The 19,326-nt window shown below is 46.0% G+C and overlaps 1 protein-coding gene across 1 annotated transcript in view; it reads left to right on the top strand.

The window, feature by feature from the left end:
- Window positions 1-19,326, top strand: part of CSMD1 (CUB and Sushi multiple domains 1) — a 681,511-nt gene that overhangs the window by 608,294 nt on the left and 53,891 nt on the right. The window contains 2 exon segments of the mRNA XM_042934172.1: window positions 13,950-14,123; window positions 15,538-15,711. Coding sequence (XP_042790106.1) covers window positions 13,950-14,123; window positions 15,538-15,711 — 348 coding nt within the window.

Here is a 19,326-nt window from a genome sequence, read left to right as displayed (position 1 = left end):
TGCTTCGCCTTGAGCTTTTATGCTACAAGGACGGCTTCTCTGCTTAATCCTCACCGACAAACCTCTGCTGGCCTTAAACTTTTCTTCTGCAGCTGCCTCCCCTCTCTCAACCTTCGTAGCGTTACAGAGAGTTAGGGCTTTGTTCTGGATTAGGCTTTGGCTTAAGGGAATGCTAGGGCCGGTGTGATCTGTCTAGACCGCTCAGACTTCCTCCTTGTCAGCAATAAGGCTATTTCAGTTTATTATTATTCGTACGCTCACTGGAGTAGCATTTTTAATTTTCTTCAAGGACTTTTCTTTTGCATTCACAACTGGGCCAGCTGTTTGGGGCAAGAGGCCTAACCTTTGGCCCAAGGCTTTCAACATGCCTTTCTCACTAAGCTTATTCATTTCTGGATTTTGATTTAAAGTGAGATATGTGTGGCTCTTTCGCTTGAAAACTCAGAGGTCATCATGGGGTTATTAATTAACCTAATTTTAATACTGTTGTGTCTCAGGGAATAGACAGATGCAGCAGTCAGAACACACATGACATGCATCAGTCAAGTTCACGGTCTCATACGGTCTCATATGCACGTGGTTTGGGGTGCCCCAAACCCTGTTACAATAGTACCAGCAAAGATCACTGATCACAGAGCACCATCACAAATATAATCAAATATAATCAAATATAATCAGATTTGAAATGTTGTAAGAATTACCAAAACGAGACACAGAGACACAAAGTGAGCAGACACTGTTAGAAAAATGGCACCAATATACCTGCTCAGTGCAAGGTGGTCAAAAACCTTCACTTGATAAAAATACAGTATTTGCAAAGCACGATAAAATGAGGTATGCATGTGCATGGAGTGTGACAATGAAAGGTTATCTCTTGTCCTGAATAATAGATCACTTATGTCTAGATAACATAGTATAAACCAGTAAGAACATATGTCTGTGGGACCCAAGGAGATATGGCCGAGGCCAGGGTGGGGGTGGGGGAAACAGATAGGAGAACAGAGGTAAAGTCAGCGCTAGAGAAAATTCTCAATAGGCCAGACAGATAAAGGAAATAGAGGATCCAGTCCTAAATCTGGCACAAAGATTTGATAAAGTAGATAACGGATACCACCATAACCTCAAAGTCACCCAGATGCCTTACTTGTATACAGTGATTTGAATGATATTATTTATTGACAGTGAAAAATGTACAAGACAATTTTCAATTATATTGACTTCGTTAGAACGCACAGGAGGTGCTCACGGCTACCGTTCATAGCTAAGAAATGACTTACAACAGTGAGGAATCTGCCCAACGTTGTAAAATCAATAGTATCACAAACAGAATGCAAACCTAGGCAGTTTGACCGGAGAACACAGACTTCCTAACATTAGGGTATGTAACTAACGTATCCGAGCAGATATTGTGTTATTTTGCCAATAGTTGTATTTCTCAAAGGAAGATGTAATAAAAGAGTGCACTATGTGCATTGTGCTAATTCTGACCAGTAAGGTGGAATAAGTTGGTTGGTTGATCCTGGGAGTAAAATGGCTGCTCACCCCAGGCGTGCCCTCAAAAGAAGGTTGGTGCCTTAGTCGTCACATGTGGCTAATCTCATCCTTCATGTTGCGCTGCTCCCAGACCTCTTGCTTACCAGTCTTGCCAGTATTTTCCCTCCATTTCTTGCTCTCTGAATTGTTTCTTTGTCCATTGCAATGCTATGGATCTCCAGAAAATCTGGATTTTTACCCAGCTGAATGACCTTGGGGGACTCTCAGGTTCTCCTGGACCCTGTGAGGGTAAACTGGACAGTGATGAAGGGGAAATGACTTATAATGACAATGGAGGCAGCCAGTGAGAGTCTTTTTAAAAAATCAAGGCAAATAATGGATAAAACCCCATGGAATCAACTTTAAAGGAGACATCCCTTTTTAAACAAGACAAAACAACCCCCACAATTCTGACTTTGAGAAACAGATCACCCCAATGAAGAGAAAAATGGAAAATTACCCAAAGAAATGGAGACAGTTACATGAGATGTTCTACAAGAAACTCAGTTTGCAAGCAAAACAATAACCCTACAATGTACTAAGGGAATTAAAATACAGGTGAAGGTCATGCTGTGAAAGATAGACTCACCACGAGCGGGGTGCAGTGAAAAGATTCAGGACCATGAAAGTGTAAGGACCCTGTAGAATTCAGGTTTGGAATAAGAACCAAATTCACTCATTGTGGTTGGTATTGAAATAGTGGATGGCCCAAGTAAAGCAGAAGGGCTCAGCTTCCTCTTCATTCTGTCCTCTGTGTCGTGAATCGCTCTGGAATACAAAGGTTAGAACCTGCTTTTGTATCAGAAACCAGGACCCCAGGAGAGAAAAGGAGTCTGTCCAGGAGAACTTGAGAGTTTGAGTGGAGTGGCTGGGGGGACCCTGGAGGAGGTGTCCAAGTCACTGACAGTCCCCCTGCCAGTGGCACGTTATTAAAAGGAACGTGTAGTGTGATTTTTCACACGAAAAGGAAAGAAGCAAGCTGGCAGGAACGGTGGATCTGTTAATTTGATGATCCACAGAGCTGTTGGTCAACTCTGTTGTTTGCAAGATCTGTGGTGATGCATGCTTATGAAGAACACAGATAGTTTCACAAAATAACATGCAAGTCTGGGTTCATCTTTGTCTGACCTTGCTTTTAGATGGGTGTTCAGAAATACTCTTTAGAAATGGTGCTTCCGAATTTGGCAAGACGTAGATCAAGGTTTTCTGTTACGACTCTCACAGTCAAGAAAGTATAGGAGCGCTATGTTGTCTTTTAACAATTGCTGAAGGGGCTTTCCACAGTGACATCGATTATTGGGTTGATGCGACTGGAAAGCAGATTTCCAGTTGTGTAGTTCTCTCCCTCATTCTAGACTTCTCCAAGAAGTCTACTCCAAGACTTCTATCCACACCTTGAGTAGAGGCGTAGTAACGCCAGCTGAAAGAGCGAGAGTAAATATTTGGCAACCGATTCAGAATGTCACCGATTTCAGTGACAGACGAAACACATATGAAAATAATGCAATTCATGGAAAGCTTCACTCTAAGTAAAAAGCGAAACACCTTCCAATGTATATGACGAGGAGAAAGTTAGGAAACCCTAGCACCCATGGAAGGATTTGGTGTTCTCAATATGAGAAGGCTCATAAATGCAGAGGTAGCCCTGAGACTGATGGTGTCCAGGCTTCATGAACAGGACCCATCTCATTCTCTGGCTAGGAGGTCCGCGTCCACAATGATGATATCACTTCCGTGAAATAGTTCAAGTGGGCGGTGAAAAACTGGCACGAACCTGTGCTCAAGGATGTAGTAAACGTGATAGGTGAAGAATGTTTGGAGAGCCTGTGATCATCAGTTTGACTGCAAGACAAGTTAGGAAGTAAATAACAGCCATGTTCAAGTATTTAAACTGGTATTGAGAGTTGGAATAAACCCATTTTGGTAAACTGTTTTACGTTACAAGTGTCAGCCCTGATGGATGGATAGTGCCCACCACAAAGACCTGTATTGAGATCTCTAAGTTTTAATCAGGTGGGGACAGGGGGATAAAAAAGCAACGAAACAAAAATAAAATGAATTAAGTACATGTACCAAAGGCAAGAGCCAGGGTTGCCAATGACATTAGTGATGCATAGTTTGATTCATTTGTTTGGAATGGCAGACACTGTGCGGAAAAGTAGTTTTCAGACTATGTGTAAGAAATTCCTTGCCTTTATTTTTTAACATGTTAGACCTGCCCCAAAATGCAAAGAACAGTTCACACAGAAGGCAGTCGCCTGTTTGGTAGGCTTTTACGTGTAGGATTCCTTTAGACTTGGAGCCTCATTGATTCCATGTCCCAGATGCTTTTCATTAGAATGCAAAATGCTTTGACAAAAGCATTTTTTTCCAAGTGTGTGAGGCATCTTGTTTTTTAACGGTTACTGGAAGAAGAAATACTTTGGCCTGAGAAGTTGCTTCTCTTTCCTGTGGAACGTGGATCATATTTCCAGTTGTAGCACTGTGGTTATTTCCAGCGATTTCCAGCAGGAAAGACCATGCCAGGGTCCTCCAATGATCACTGCAGCAGAAATGGCTAAGCACGTGGACCGACAGCACTTTCACACTGGGACGCTGGGGACTGTATCTGCAGGAGAGCTGTATTTACAGAGATGAAGGATGGTCTTCTTTGCTAAACACTCTGGCACTGAATCCACGCTGTGTTGGAGCTCGCTGGTCTGAATTCTACGCCAGAACCTTTGAGACAGGATGCAGTGAGGGAAGCCGCTCGACCCTGTGTGCGGACATCATGGTAGCTTAACTCCAGGCAAAGGGAGGCCTGTGTGCACCACAGGATCTTAGCGTGCACTTAGTCGATGCTGTCATTCTCACCTTACTACTGGGGTCTCCCAGCGCTCTGCGAATCACCAAGGGCTTGTTCTAGTTTACCATCTGTGTTGTGCAATGCTGCACATCTCCCTGGGCTAGGGAATTAAGCGCTGGGAATGCTGACCCCATATCTACTCATCAGGTACCTCAGAATCCATCGGGGAAGTTTGATGATCCCCGTGGTCCCTTCCGTTTATCTTCCCTGTGGTAGTTTGCACTGAGCCCAGCAGACAGCACACAGACTAGACGAGGTGGTACGCTTGTAACCCAGGTCTCCTGCTGTAGAGACCTACATTAACCTCTTGATGACATTTATATCATTTAGACTTCTCACACGTAATAACGCTTCATCTCCGGCACCTGGCCACCTCTTTAGTATGTGGTATTCGAGATGTCAGTGATAGACCGAGATGTTACCCACATAAAGAACATGTTCCTTTTTTAGTAGGTTGTTTTGCTAGTATTCGAAATAAGGTTGCCTTTGCTGTACTATAATGGCCTATGAAGAGATGAATTTTTTTGTACGTATAATAGCACGGTGACATTCGTATGGCTGAAATAGCTAGATGACATGATTCAAAATAATACTGTTGGGTCATACTGTCTCATAGTTCTTAGAGAATAGAATTGGCAAATATTCTGCAAACGCCTGGTGTTTTAGGATAGATCCGTGTAAAAAAAATTTAACAGCCGATTACGGTAATGCTTATATTACAGCAGAATTGCAGCAGCGGAGTAGAAAGTTTACGCGCCCACCCCTGATCTCTGGTACACAACGTTCTGTGTAAAATTTAGCTGTATGATGCCGGGGAAGGGAAAATATTTGGCAACGGCCAGTGCTAGTCGTCACATGTTACATATGCATCGTCAGTGGCTGGGAGATAAATGTCACGAAACACTCCCCAGCCGCAAGCGCTTCTGTCCGTATTTCTGAATATTCTCTAATGATATTCATCCGATTCCTCAGGAAACGTGGCGTAGGGTGTAAAGGTTAATAGGATCCAGGTCTTCTGTTTTCAGGAATTTATAATCAGAGGAATAAAGAAGATAAATACCAAGTGCCTTTAATAAAAAGGTGAGATTAGTGAATGGCAAAAGAGAGAACTCGGGGTGGGAGAGAGGCCGGTGGAGGAAGCCGTTTGGAGCGATGCTGGGAATGTGCACAAGCAGAAGTGGAGCGAGTCCCTCCCAGAAACTCCGATGTGCATCCAGTGCTGCAGGAGGTGGTCCAGATGGTCCAGAAGGCTGGCCCACTGGCATGCAGCCTGTCCTGGGGAAGTGCTCTGTGTCGAGTCCCAGGAAAGGGGGGTGTGCACTAATGCGGCAACGCGCTCATGGAGGAGAAGCCATCTAATTGTTCAGGTTCAGGCTCTGGTTCAGGCACAGGCTCGAGGCTGGGGTGCGGGGCCACACCCTGCTCTCGGAATCACACTCTGCCGGTGGAGATACGTAGGGCAGAAAAATTAGGTGTCTATTTGCTGAGTTCACAATGCAGCAAAACAGCAAAAAATCTTGAAGTCTGGGTATTTTTTTAAGTTTATTTTTTTAATGTTTATTTGTCATTGAGAGACAGAGAGACACAGAGGGTGAACAGGGGAGGGGTAGAGAAAGGGGGAGACACAGAATCTGAAGCAGGCTCCAGGCTCCGAGCCGTCAGTACAGAGCCCGATGAGGGGCTCAAATTCACAAACTGCAAGATCGTGACCTGAGCCGAAGTCGGTCACTTAACCAACTGAGCCACCCAGGCACCGCTTTTTAAGTTTATTTTTAAGAGAGAGAGAGAGAGAGAGAGAGAGAGAGAGAGCGCACATGCACACAGGCAGGGGAGGACAAAGAAGGAAGTATGTGCAAAGTGATAGAGTGATTATTTGGGGAGCTGTACAAAAAGGGACAGATAAAGGACTTCTGAAAGCCCCAGAGACTACCCAAATCCTGAAACTTTTATTTATATTAAGTATGGCTTAAACTAATTCTCTTGGCACTAGGAAGTGTCCAAAAAGATTTGAGACAAACATTTTGCGGCGAAGATTGGGCCCTCCTTTGATGTACTCATGCACAAAGTGTCGTGTACCTCCTGTAAGCAGATACCTACGTGTCCTTGGGAAAATTCCCTTGCTGTCCATGGCACCACATTTTCTCAGACTTAGGCAAAGTTGCTGAGCACTGCCCCTAGAAATCACACTTGTGGAAGATCAAAGTCTTGTCTCTCAGCACTCAGACGTGTTCCTTTAATACGTACAGATCTGAAGATTCAAATGCATCCAATGGTGTTTAATGCCAACGAGTTTCTCTGCATGTAAGAATCTGAACCGTCTGACATTTTGTGACTGTTTGTTAATACTCAAGAAGAGTTTGTCAATTGGCTTTGGAATCCACTGCCAAATAACCTTGCCTTTAGCGCAAAGCCAGTGTTATTGCCCAGAAAGGAAAGAATGGAACAAACTGTATTTCTAATTCTTACGCAGGTACTGGGCATTTATAATGATTATTATTTTATTTTCAGCAATAAGTACCAATAATCACAAAGCAAATATGAAGGTTGAATATTTGGTTTGTAGATTTTCTAAAAATGTGTAAATGTATTCCGTTTTAATCCCCAGATCAATATTGGTATTTGTACAGACACAAACCAGTGCAGTGAAAAGGTGACCTTACAGTAGTGAACTCTCAGGTTGGGGAGGAGTGTGTGTGTGTGTGTGTGTGAGAATGTGACCTGATGATAGGAGAGAGATCCAAGTATACAGTTGCGTTTAATGGCACAGATTCCACACCAAGGGATGCAGGGCTCTGGGTCCATAGAGTGCACACCTATAACGTGGGAGATAGCGTGTCCAGAATCTCTACTGGTGCAGTGCGTTTCTATGGAATATGGGCAAAAATGGAGCTTATTTACATTTCCAAATCACCGAATTCATTTCTAAAATCGTACAAGTGCACATAATTGTAAGACACTCTAACACGCGTTACTTGAAAGTACATTAAAACCTTGGATTCTGAGTAACTTTTTCTGCGAGGGTTCCACAAGATGAGCAAACATTTCTAGTAAATTTTAACTTGATACACGAGCGATGTCTTGCGATACGAGTCGTAGGTGATGCCCAATGTCACGCGATCACAACTGAGCCAATGGTTCCGGAAATTCACTTTCATATACGAGTGCTTTGGATGACAAGCATGTTTCCAGAACAAATTGTGCTCACAAACCAAGGCTTTACTGTAACTTGAAAGTTGGAAGTGTTCAGCGTTTGCATGTGTTGGGATATTAAGGTATATCTGCCAGCTGACATATGACACCCTGGGCCAGTCACTCAGAAAAGTCACCAGTAGAAGTCAGTGTGTTTTCCAAGGGCTGTGGACCGCATGGCTCCTTACAGAATGAGAAACAAATAGAGAAACACCGTAGGAATCTATTCTAAATATTGCTCACATCCTATGAATGGATAAGGTTCCTGCTCTAAAATAGAGCATTCCAGAAAGCACGGATAGCATCCGTACAAGTGCTGGAGGAATCCAGTTCATTTGAGAACAAGTTTTCACAATATTCACTCTACCAGAAACACATTCAGGAAAGCACCTGTGTCCTCTCAGAAATGTTAGACCACACCTGCTAAGACATGGGGTTTAGATGGATCTAGAAAGAGCTGCTTGGAGGAGGCTGTCCTGCTCTGAGTCCTGCAGTAGTGGGTGAAGCCTGCATCGCTGACCTGCCTGGTCCCCACGTGCTGGCCGTGTGGTGGGTGATCACCCTGCTGACCCCCAAGACTGCAGACAGCAGCCTGGGCTCCCCAGGGATCCCAGCCGCGTCCCAGCCCCTCCAATCCTGCCTCTGGCAAGTTTGCAGGGAACCCTTGACCCAGGGGGAATCCAAGAAACCAGGACACCCCTTCCTGGCCTCAGGGCATTCCTGTCCCCCCCCCCCCCCCACTTGTTTCCAGCTTTCAGTCTACCTTCCTACCCATCTCTTTTTAGTTAAATTTCTTGGGCAGGGCGGCAAGGTTGGTTAAGTCCGCTAAGCGTCTGACTTTGGGTCAGGTTGTGATCTCATGGTCCGTGGGTTCGAGCCCCATGTCGGGCTCTGTGCTGACAACTGGGAGCCTGGAGCCTGCTCCAGATTCCGTCGCCCTCTTACTCTGCTCCTCCCCTGCTTGCACTCTGTCTCTCTCTCTCTCAAAAACAAATAAACATTAAAAAAAAAAAAAAAAAAAACTTCTTGGGCAAATTTTATCCCTCCTAACCCAATTTTAGAGAAAGATTATCAAAAGACATTCTCTTTTTTTATTTGGAGCATTCTAACTGCAATATAGTAACAGTTTATGAACGAAAACAATAATGCAGCCTTCATTATATACAGAATAGCATAAACTATAAGCCAGGAATTTTCAAAGCCTGTAGCACAAAGCAATTACCTGGCAAAGGAGGTGATACATCCAGGTGGCTGTGACCTGGCCTATTCCACTGCAGCACAAATGAAATCTCGGTTGTTCTGGAAATTCTGAAGGGTCCCTATTCTATCCTTCAGTGGTCTTCATAGGCCAATAGAATGATGTTCACTCATGGTGTAGCCTGTGGGCTCCAGAGAACCATCCGCCCGACACTGGGCAGCACCCACGCTGGCACTGAGTTCCTAATTCAGCTACTGATTCAAAACCAGTTATAAGAGTTGGGGGATTTCCCGCAGTGCAGACATGCTGATTCTGCACTTGGAGAAAAGGTAGAAAATGTAACGTTCCAGAACCGTGGAAGAAATAGATTTGGTCATTCATACTTGAAGTAAAAGGAAACTTGGCAATTCCTGTAGGAGATATTCCTATACCTATCTAGCTGGCTACAGAATTAAAGATCCCGTAGAGTGACAGTTTTTACCACTCTGCCTCGTCCCCGAGCCCTAGTCGGTGCTCTCGGGTTCCGCTTAGTGGCAGATTACTAAATTCACAGGTAGGATTGATCCAGAAATAAAGCAGCCCGCATGCTTGTCACTCCGAGATTTTCTTTCCACACTTGACTGAAAGCATTTCCAACTGATATTTCTCAAGAACTGAGTTCCTGATGTGATTCTGTTGGCTACAGAATTGCCTGTAGGAAACAGTGAGTGATCTGTGTTTAAGCGGAAGCCAAATGTTAACAAAGAACAAAGGAGCAAACAAACAACAACAACAACAATAAAAAGTGGGATCTAGGACCAACTATATACTCACATCGTTTTAATTAGTTGATACTTTGCTTTGAATTTCTTTTTTTTTATTTTGTAGTTAATAGATTTTCTTATCCTTTGCTATCGTTTACACTTAGCAGAATTGTAGTAGCGAAACCCATCCAAGTAGTGGAAGACGCATGAAGTAAAGAACAGTATGTACAGTTATAAGCAGATAAACGTGGATGCCCTTCCAGTAAATGGATAATGTGGTTCTATAACACCATGGTCATGTTGCCTGTTTTAGGGTCTGCAGTGTCCACTCTTGGCTGCATGTCCCGCCCTGCTCCCCCACTCCCGTGGATGCCCACACCTTCAGGCCCTTCCGAATTAGACCTCCCCATCGCTTTTTCACTCTCTGTGGTTGGATCTTATTTTCTGTGCAATCCCATGCCCCAAGAACATTGCTGGCCAGTAGGAAATCATCATTAAATTACTGTCAGATCGCCTAGCAGGTAATGGATTTGGATATGCTTTGAAAGTGGAAAGGACCTCACTGTCCACTGTCACAGGGATTTAATGGGTGACGTACATTTTAGCCACTGGACAGAAGCATGAAGATAATTTGAGTCTGCGCTATGCTACAGAGCATTCTATGATAGATAAAGAGAAACACTTCCTACATAGTGAATCTAACACAAAATGTGGCTACATCAAGGGTAAAGAAACTCAAAAAAGACATAGCACAATATTGTCATAAAGTAATAGACTCTTACCTTTGAAAGAGATTTCCGAGTATATTGAGCTCAAATTCTACCTAACACAGATTCCCCCCTGCCCATGATATTTTTACATACTGTCAACATTCTGGTTAAATACTCTTAAGTGAAATTGTGTGAATATTCTATATTTGTGAGTGGCTTGTAATTGGTTTAGGACTTTGAATGTTTTAAAAACATTTTAACGCATGGGCTGGAAATTCGTATAAGTGAAGGTCAGATTGGTATGTGGTAGCTTCAAATCAGGAAGTCACATGGTCTACATGTATTCAAATGAGGACGCAGAAGCAGCAGGTGATGCTATGGATTCTTCCTGTCAGGCCCTGAGCCAAAATGAAGTGCTTTGGAAGGACATCCTCTGTGTCCTTTTCGTGTTGAAGGCCAGATCCTCAAAAGAACTGAAATGACCACATGTCAGGGAAGAGGCGCCATTGGGAATTGTTGCTTCCACATGTGGCTGTCATCTTTTCCCTTCAATATCGAAAGTATACAGGTACCTTCCTGACCGTTAAGAGTAGCTCTGTCCCAGGTTTCCAGAAGATAGCGCAGACTCAAACTATGTGCTCTTACAAAAACTCCATTATGAAAGAGAATGTTTATTAATTTCTCAGAGTGAGTCTGGCCGGGGACGTTTGTCCAAGTCAAGGGTGAGACCAAGCAGATCCTATAAATGGTGGAGGCTTTCCCATCGCTACGCACCCCGCTTACGCATCCCAGTTGCCCTGCACCCCAAGTCCCTTCTCATGGAGTGGTGGCAGGCTTCAGAGATAACCCCCAAAGCACTTGGCATTTTTCTAGAACAACAGCCGGGAGTTAGGTGGCCCACTCCCTCTTTGAAAATTGGATTGTGTTGTTGTACATGTTTCTAGAAAGTACATGTTTTAATGGTCACCTCAAAAGTGGCTGGGATCTCTGTGGGATCTCTGTGCCAAGCCTGTGTGCTGCCCCTCGTCTGGCTCTTTTACTAGTCGTCGTCACCCGGATTGGAAAATGGCCCCATCTCCTGCCTAACAGGGCACACTTTGCATGTGATGGCCTCTTGAGTGGCAGAGGGCTTGTGGAGCCAAGGTCAGTGTTCTGTGATAACATTCCCAGCTTCAGAGGCTCATTCTTCAACCCTTGGGGCACATCCTTCCTCCTCTGAGTTCTCTGCATGCATCAGGTATCAGTTTGGGGGAGGTGATCGGGCCTCTTGCCAGGATCGACTTAATCGATCTGGCCGAATGGGAAAAACCTGTCGAGGCGACAAAGAATCGACCAAATCTAGCATGACTTTTTTGGCCCGACTTCTTATAAACGTTGTTCGAGCAGGGATACCCGGCATCGATCGGGTCTGTTCCCTCTCCGTGCTGCAAAGTCACCTTGCCGATAATACACTTAGTGCAAAACCCAGGAGGACACAGTGCCGGTAAACGCTGTCAGAAGCAGAAACATAGATTATTATTTTAAATTCTTCAGAATGATGGAGTTAGCACCAATTGTTGCATGGCAACGATTTGACAACTTTCTCCACCTTGGAGGTGGTCTGCTTTGTGTAAAGCTTTGACAGCTGTGTGCTCTATTTGGGAGATAATTGAACAGGGGGAGCCAACATCAAAACACTCTGCATGGGGGCGCCTGGGTGGCTCGGTCAGTTATGCGTGCAACTCTCGATGTCAGGTAAGGTCACGGTCTCATGTTCGTGGGATCGAGCCCCGAGTCAGGATCCAAGCTGAGCACAGAGCCTGCTTAGAGTTTCAGTCCCTCTCTCTCTCTCTCTCCCATCTCTGTCTCTCAAAATAAATAATTATACATTTAAAAAAATACTCTGCCTCTACTCCCGCCTGTCCCTCCCTATCCCCATCAGCTTTGAGGTTTGTGTGGGTCACTCAGGAACTTGTGGTGAACGCCTTTTTCTTCGCATGCATCCCAAACCCACGTGTAACACGGATCCTTGGAATGTCAGGTACTCCTAATGCTTCCTGTTTTGTTGATTAGCCGTTCTTTGCATAGGAGAGGAAGGGAGGGGTGAGGAGGGAAGGGGCGGAGGGGACCAGGTGAGGGGAAGGAGAATGGAGCAGAAGGGAAGGGGAGAGCGCAGGAAGGCAGGTGGAGAGCAGAACAGCCACACCGAGCCCCCCTCTTCCAAGTTCCCTCTGTGCCACGTGGCACCGCGTGGTTCTTAAAGGGGAAAAAGTGTGAAGGACGCTTGTTAAGGATGGGAAGGCAGACTGTGTGTGGTACCATCATGCTAGGTGTGGGGTCACTGCATTGGGATTTTCCAGTGGGGGAGAGAGGTGGCGCTCATCTGTGCTGCATTGGGAGTGGGGGTCACAGTCCCGGAGAGGAGCGGTCCCGGGCGGGGGTCCCCAAGAGGGCACATCGGGGGAAGGGGGGCTCCGGCGAACCTGACCTAGCAGTATGGTGCTGAAGGCAGGCCAGGGGGACAGACCTCACCCGGGGGTGGTGGGGGATGGAAGCCCATCAGACAGTGGGGGGGTGGGGGCTTCACACTGAACTGACCTCGCACAGTGTTTGCTAACACTGGACTTTACACGAAGGGGCATGGGTGAGAAGGCTCGGGAGCTGCCAGAAGTGCAGTCAAGCCAAGGGTCGTGGTCACACTGCCCCACCCTTCCGCTCACAGAGAACGGAGCGCCCCTTACTTCCTTCTGCACACGGACGCTCTCTGTTACTGGAGCCTGTTGGACAACGTTTGCCAATTAATTACCTTCTCGCATTTCAGATTCCTTCCCGCCATCGCTTTTCACCTCTCCTTCAGTGTGAATGTCCGTCCTGATGGCACCTTCCTGCCTTTTCTTTTTCCGGCCCCACACACTTCCCACGGGCAAGCTCAGGGAGCGTCAGCTAACATCCATAATCCTGCTTCTCCTACACCTGCTCTGTCCTCAGGACATCCGTCCCCCGAATACTAGACTCTTCTTCCAAGTGACTACAAGCCAGTTCAAACCTAAGCAAATGCACATGTTTGCAACTGAACGTATTTTCTGGGGCGCCTGGGTGGCTCAGTCCGTTAAACATCTGACTCTTGATTTCGGCTCAGGTCATGATCTTGCGGTTCATGAGTTCTGGCCCCTCACCGGGCTTGACACTGATGGTGTGGAGCCTGCTTGCGATTCTCTCTCTCTCTCTCTCTCTCTCTCTCTCTCTCTGCCCCCCCCAAATAAATAAATAACATAAAAAAAGAAATTAAGCATATTTTCTGATATTTATCTTGAAATTTCACAAACAGTTCCACGATCTACTCTCTCATACTGGAAATCCTTACCTCCCATGGTCAACATGTCACAAAACATATCAATACTAATCCCAAGTGTCTCTTCCCCTTTCCTGGCTTTTATTTGGAAAAGCGGTAACAACATAAAATCTCGGTAAGAGAAACAAGTAAAGAAAATACATGGGGAAACCATAATCGGGGAAATAACTTCATTAGCAATTCCTCTGTGTTAGCAATTTCATATTTGAAATATGACTCCCACAATTGTTGAGAACAATAAATGTGACAAAGCAAAAAAGTTGTACAAAATACTGTGTATAAATGGGAAAAATCCCAACACGTTGTGCACTTGACAGTAAAGGTAAACAGGCTGTGAATGCACTGCTTTCATCAGAGACTGACTCTGCAAAACGTTTATCGGTTTTACTCGTGTCTGCAGCTGGCCACTGCGGTTCCCCGGACCCGATCGTGAACGGTCACATCAGCGGAGACGGCTTCAGCTACCGGGACACTGTGGTTTATCAGTGCAATCCTGGCTTCAGGCTGGTTGGAACTTCCGTTCGAATCTGCCTGCAAGACCACAAGTGGTCCGGACAGACCCCCGTCTGTGTCCGTAAGTACAACGTGAACGCATTTCAGCATGTGCTTCCTTTGGTCACCTTTTCTCCTGGGAGGAAGTCTTAGCACAGACGTGTGTAACCTCCAGAGTGAGACAGAATGGAGACGCGTCCCTTCACCTGTGTTGAGAGAGACGCTACCGGCAGGGCTCCTCCCTTCCTTTCCAACCCACCTCCCCCTGTGTTCCCTTCCAGCACCTCCAGAGGCTGGTCCGCAGTGAACGTGCTCCTTAACTCCTCTCAGACAGGTAGATCCCAGGACGAGCGATGTCATGCACTCATTTACCTGATTTCATCACAGGGTAAACAGGGTGGAAACAGAAGGAGGGCAAAGGCACAGAGTCTGTCCGCAGGTTGACTTTCCGGAGTCCCCCTGATAGCTACATACCCCTGATCTTCTGTGTTGTTTCGTATTTTTTCTTTCAACAAGAATCCAGAGTTTTGCCAGCAGTCCTTCCTTTAAAAGAAAGAGGTAGAATCTCATGGAATGATTGTCCTCAAACTTTATAACATCCAAGATAACTATCAACTAGTGTTTTTAGAAGACATTGTACTCTCTATTGCAAAATTTGTTTTACACTGATAGTCTTTTTCTCCTAGTATATTCTTTATTTTCCTGCGAATTATACAGAGGAAATGTTGCTGCGGCCATAGATAATGACAGGTATCATCTAGGAAAGTGCGGTGGTAAATGGGCAGAGTTCAGGGGCGAAAGCTTTACTTAGAAGAAAGAACCGTTGACAAGATAAACGAGGAGGAAAACACCAGTTTTATGACTGTAATGTGTTTCTTTTGAAAGGGCTTCTGAAGGATATCTTTGGGATTTGTATTGCTGTTATTTAGGGCATGACATTAATGACAGTTCACTACCTTTCTAAAGATCGCACAATAGGGACTGTCAAAGAAAATGCTGTTTGAGCATGCACACTTATTTTGCTACTTCCTGATGTTTAAATTGATATTGGAAAAATTGATGTATATTCAGTTTATCAGCCAAGTCCCTGTAATGTTTCAAAATGAGAGTTCCACGAAACTAGCTGGTGTTTTCTAAGGGGAAGATATTCAAAACTCGTAATTGGTGTAAGAATTTTACCCCCTCTCGTTGTTCACTGCTTTATTATATAGAGTTATTTGACGTTCTGTCGTGACATAAGAATACTTAGTAAGATGAAGAAAGTTCATCTTCCAAGTGTAGGTTATTTTCCATAATTATAATAAACACATTAGGTCTGCTTATGGTTCTTTGTCACCCTTTTCCCTTCCAAGTGTAAATACAGCCTGTAAGGTATCTGACAGCCGGCTTTGAGTCCATACGTGGGCACGCCTGTAAAGGTCTTGATGAGGCGTTCCAAGGGGGGGTGACGACCTGGTTGTTTTCTGACACTGCTGTGGGCCTGTCTTCCTACGCAGCCATCACCTGCGGCCACCCCGGGAACCCTGCCCACGGCTTCACCAACGGCAGCGAGTTCAACCTGAACGACGTCGTGAACTTCACCTGCAACACGGGCTATCTGCTGCAGGGCGCCTCTCGGGCCCAATGTCGGAGCAACGGCCAGTGGAGTAGCGTCCTGCCCACGTGTCGAGGTGGGGGGGGGGCCGGGAACGAGTTGGGGAGGGAGGGGGGAGGGAAGGGAGAGGGCTCCCGGAACGAGCCCTGCAGGCTGAGGTCAGCGGGCTGATGAACACCCCAAAGCACCCGTGTGTGTGATGCTTCAAGGACAGGACTCCGCAGGTGCTTTCACTGCTGGGGGGCGGGCGGGGCGGGGCGGGGGACACAGTTGGGAGAATGATGGTGAAGACTGGCCAGGTGTTCAGTCGGAACAGTCTAGGACTCTGAAGTAGGCTCCTCTTCCGTTTCCCTTCGTCGTTACCCATTCATTCATCTGTACCGTGTCTTTGGACTCCGCTTCTAGACCTGGGGGTACATTTAGGAAGTTCTCAGCTTTTAAATCTCTCTCTCTCCTCCCCCCCGACCCATTCATTTCTTCAAAAATCACCACCTAGATCTAGGCTAAGACCTGAATTTTCAAGATCTGCTGTTTTGGGGGTTTTGTATTTCTAGATGTTTGAGCTCGTATTTAAGGGTCTGTCTCCATTGCTTTCCGTGAAAACATGTCGCACGTGAAGGTGACTGGTGCTTCAGTGTGAAGGTGAGAGTTTATGGTAGTGACGTGGTACGGGAGCCAGACAACGAGTGTTCCTCTCATTGACGATCGCCCACCTCCCCACTGGGGTCCCCAGGAGGCTACATCCACATGAGACGAGAGCAGAACGGGATCCCAGCAATTTTTAAAAACAGCGATGGGAAATTTGGCTCCCAGACTGTAGAGTTCTGGTCCGAGTCTATACGCAAGTGCTGGGCCCGAGCTCCAGACGAGGTGAAGTCTCTGAATCTCCCTTCCCTCTAAACACTAGTATTAGATTCAGCCCCGCAAAGCAGGCTTCTGGTTGTGACGTGGCTGGGCGTGGGGTGGGGTCTGGCCAGCTTGAAAACTAACACGTTTACCTTATGTATTGTCATTCTTCTTATTACTATGAGTCGTGGAAGCCGGGGGCCATGGAGGAGGCCGAACAGGCTTAGAGGGCAGCTCTGAATGTGCGGACCAGCACAGAAAGCTGGCTTCCGCGTGGCATCTCGCCCCTTCGCGTTTTTGCGTTGAATGCCGGGGTGGTTTGGTACACCCCGAATGCTTCCAAGCGCCGCTCCAAACACAGCCGAGGGGATCACCCTCACCTCTCGCAGGGAAGCGTGAGGGGTGCAGATCTGCAAGAAACAGGGGGTTGTGGGCAGTGGCGGGAAGACAGAGCTGTTGGCGTCTTCACTGGCTAGGCGGCCGCGGGGGTCTAGGAGATGAGGCCGCTTGAATCGCGATCTCTTCTCCACCTGGGCGACGGGAACACAGCACAGCTGCAGCCACGATTACGCACGAATGCCCGGAAAGTTCGGTCCAGTTTGTCTGGACACAGGGGCACAGCGTGATTGTGCCTTTGATGTCTTAGGGACATCCAAACACGCCATGTTCCTGCTCCCCCAAAGCCCTTCCGTTCAACTTCGTTTAACATTTACTAAGCACGTGCTCTGTTCCAAATGCTGTGCTCTGCTCTGCCAGTAGAGAGGTGGGTAAAATCACTCATACCTTGGAGTCGATGACAACGAAGACCGGAGGTGCTCGCTAATTAGGTGGGCAGAATGTCACCCACAGCTGCTGAGACATCATCCATGTGACACGGAATATATGCTTGCCAGATGGCAGATGGGATGAACTCAGGATGATGGGATTTTCCTCGTCAAACCTTTTTTTGGGGGGGGGGGACTGTATTCCACTTTTCTCTAACTTCTACCAAAGAAGAGGAGTGGAAATCAAATGCTGCCATTTATTCACGGTTTTCAGGGTTTTCGATACCACGCTGAAGGTCCTTTGGAAGCCTCGGGCCCAGCGTAACGCTGGGATATGTACTGACCTCTTCAGCATTAATTTTGCCTCTCTTTACCGTTCTCCATTTCCTCAAAAAATGGGAATGTACTTGATTTTTCAGGGGACTTTATTTTTTATAGCATAGAAAAGAAAGTTTTAAGGTTCACAGAAAAATCGAGAAGACGTAGATTTCCCAGGCATCCCTTGCCCACACGTGCACAGTGTCCCCCATTATTGACGTTCCCTACCATCCCTACCAGATGGTGCATTCGCTACAATCGGCGAATCCACAGTAACACATCTCACCACCCAGAGTCCATTCGCACCCGGGTTCACTGGTCGTGTCGTACAGTCTATGGGTTTGGACAATGCATAATGACACGTATGCACCCTGACAATGTCATACAAATAGCTGAACTGCCCTAAAAATCCTCAGTGTTCCACCTGTTCATGGTCTCTCCCCCCACTAACCCCTGGCCACTACTGATCTTTTCAGTGTCTCCATAGTTTTGCCTTTTCCAGAAGGTCACATAGTTGGAATCACACAGGGTGTAGCCTTCTCCGACGGCCTGCTCTCACTTGGTGATGTGCACTGAAGGTTCGTCCATATCTTTTCATGGCTGGACAACTCATTTCTTTCTCACGCTGAATGACGTGTCGTTGTCAGGATGGACCACAGTTTATTTATCCATTACCTCCTGAAAGGCATCTTGGTCGCTTCAAGTTCTGGTGATGACAAATAAAGCTGCTATAAACATCCATATAGAGATTTTTGTGTGGACATGAGTTTTCAACTCCTTTGGATATATACCAAGGAGTATAATTGTCAGATGTATGGTAAGAGCATATTTAATGTTGTCAGAAAGCACCACCGTGTCTTCCAAAGTGGGGGGCGCCATTTTCCGTTCCCTCCAGCAAGGAGTGAGAGTCACTATTGTTCCACATCCCTGTCGGTATTTTGGTGATGTCTGTATTCTGAATTTTGGACATTCTCACAGGTGGATAGTAGCTCTCCTTGTTGCTTTAATTTGCATTTCCCTGATGACGTAGGACGTGGGGCATTTCCCTGATGACCTAGGATGTGACATGATGTGGGGCATTTCCCTGATGACCTAGCATGTGGGCGTTTCCCTGATGACCTAGGATGGGGGCATTTCCCTGATGACGTAGGATGTGGGGCATCTTTTCATGTGCTTTTTCCCGCTGTATATCTTCTTTGGGAGGCATCAGTGAAGGTCTTTGGCCCATTTTTCATATGGATTTCTTGTTTTCTTCCTAAGTTTTAAGAGCTCTTTGTCTATTTTGGATTAATAGTCCTTTATCAGTCATCTCCTTTGCTATTATTTTCTCCCACTCTGGCTTATCTTCTCATTCTCTGGGCGCTGTCTTTTGCGGTATAGAACTCTCAATTTGTGCTTCATTTTGAAAGCTGTTCCTCCCAGTACATGTGATGAAGGGGTAGGGGGATGCCTGGTAAATGCCATCCTACAGGTGCTGAGTGGATTGGAAAACACCGGAACATCTCCAAGGTGCCTTCTGCTCATGTTTTCCTATTTTCTATCTCTTTTGTTTGTTTCCTTCATTTATGAGCTAAGAGCTACAGTCTAGTGCACAGAGTTTACATATTTATTATAAAACCAGGGAAAGCATGATTTCAAGGAGGACAGGCTCATAAAGGCAGTGAAGCCTTAGGGAAAAAACGTCGTAAAACTCAACAAGGTGAAGATAACAAGAATAGCTACTTTTGAAACAAAATCGTCAGGGATTCTTTGCACCTGTTGCA

Source organism: Panthera leo, chromosome B1, assembly GCF_018350215.1.
Source record: "Panthera leo isolate Ple1 chromosome B1, P.leo_Ple1_pat1.1, whole genome shotgun sequence".
In the NCBI taxonomy this organism is placed as follows: Eukaryota; Metazoa; Chordata; class Mammalia; order Carnivora; family Felidae; genus Panthera; species Panthera leo.
This window is presented reverse-complemented; position numbering and strand designations above follow the sequence as displayed.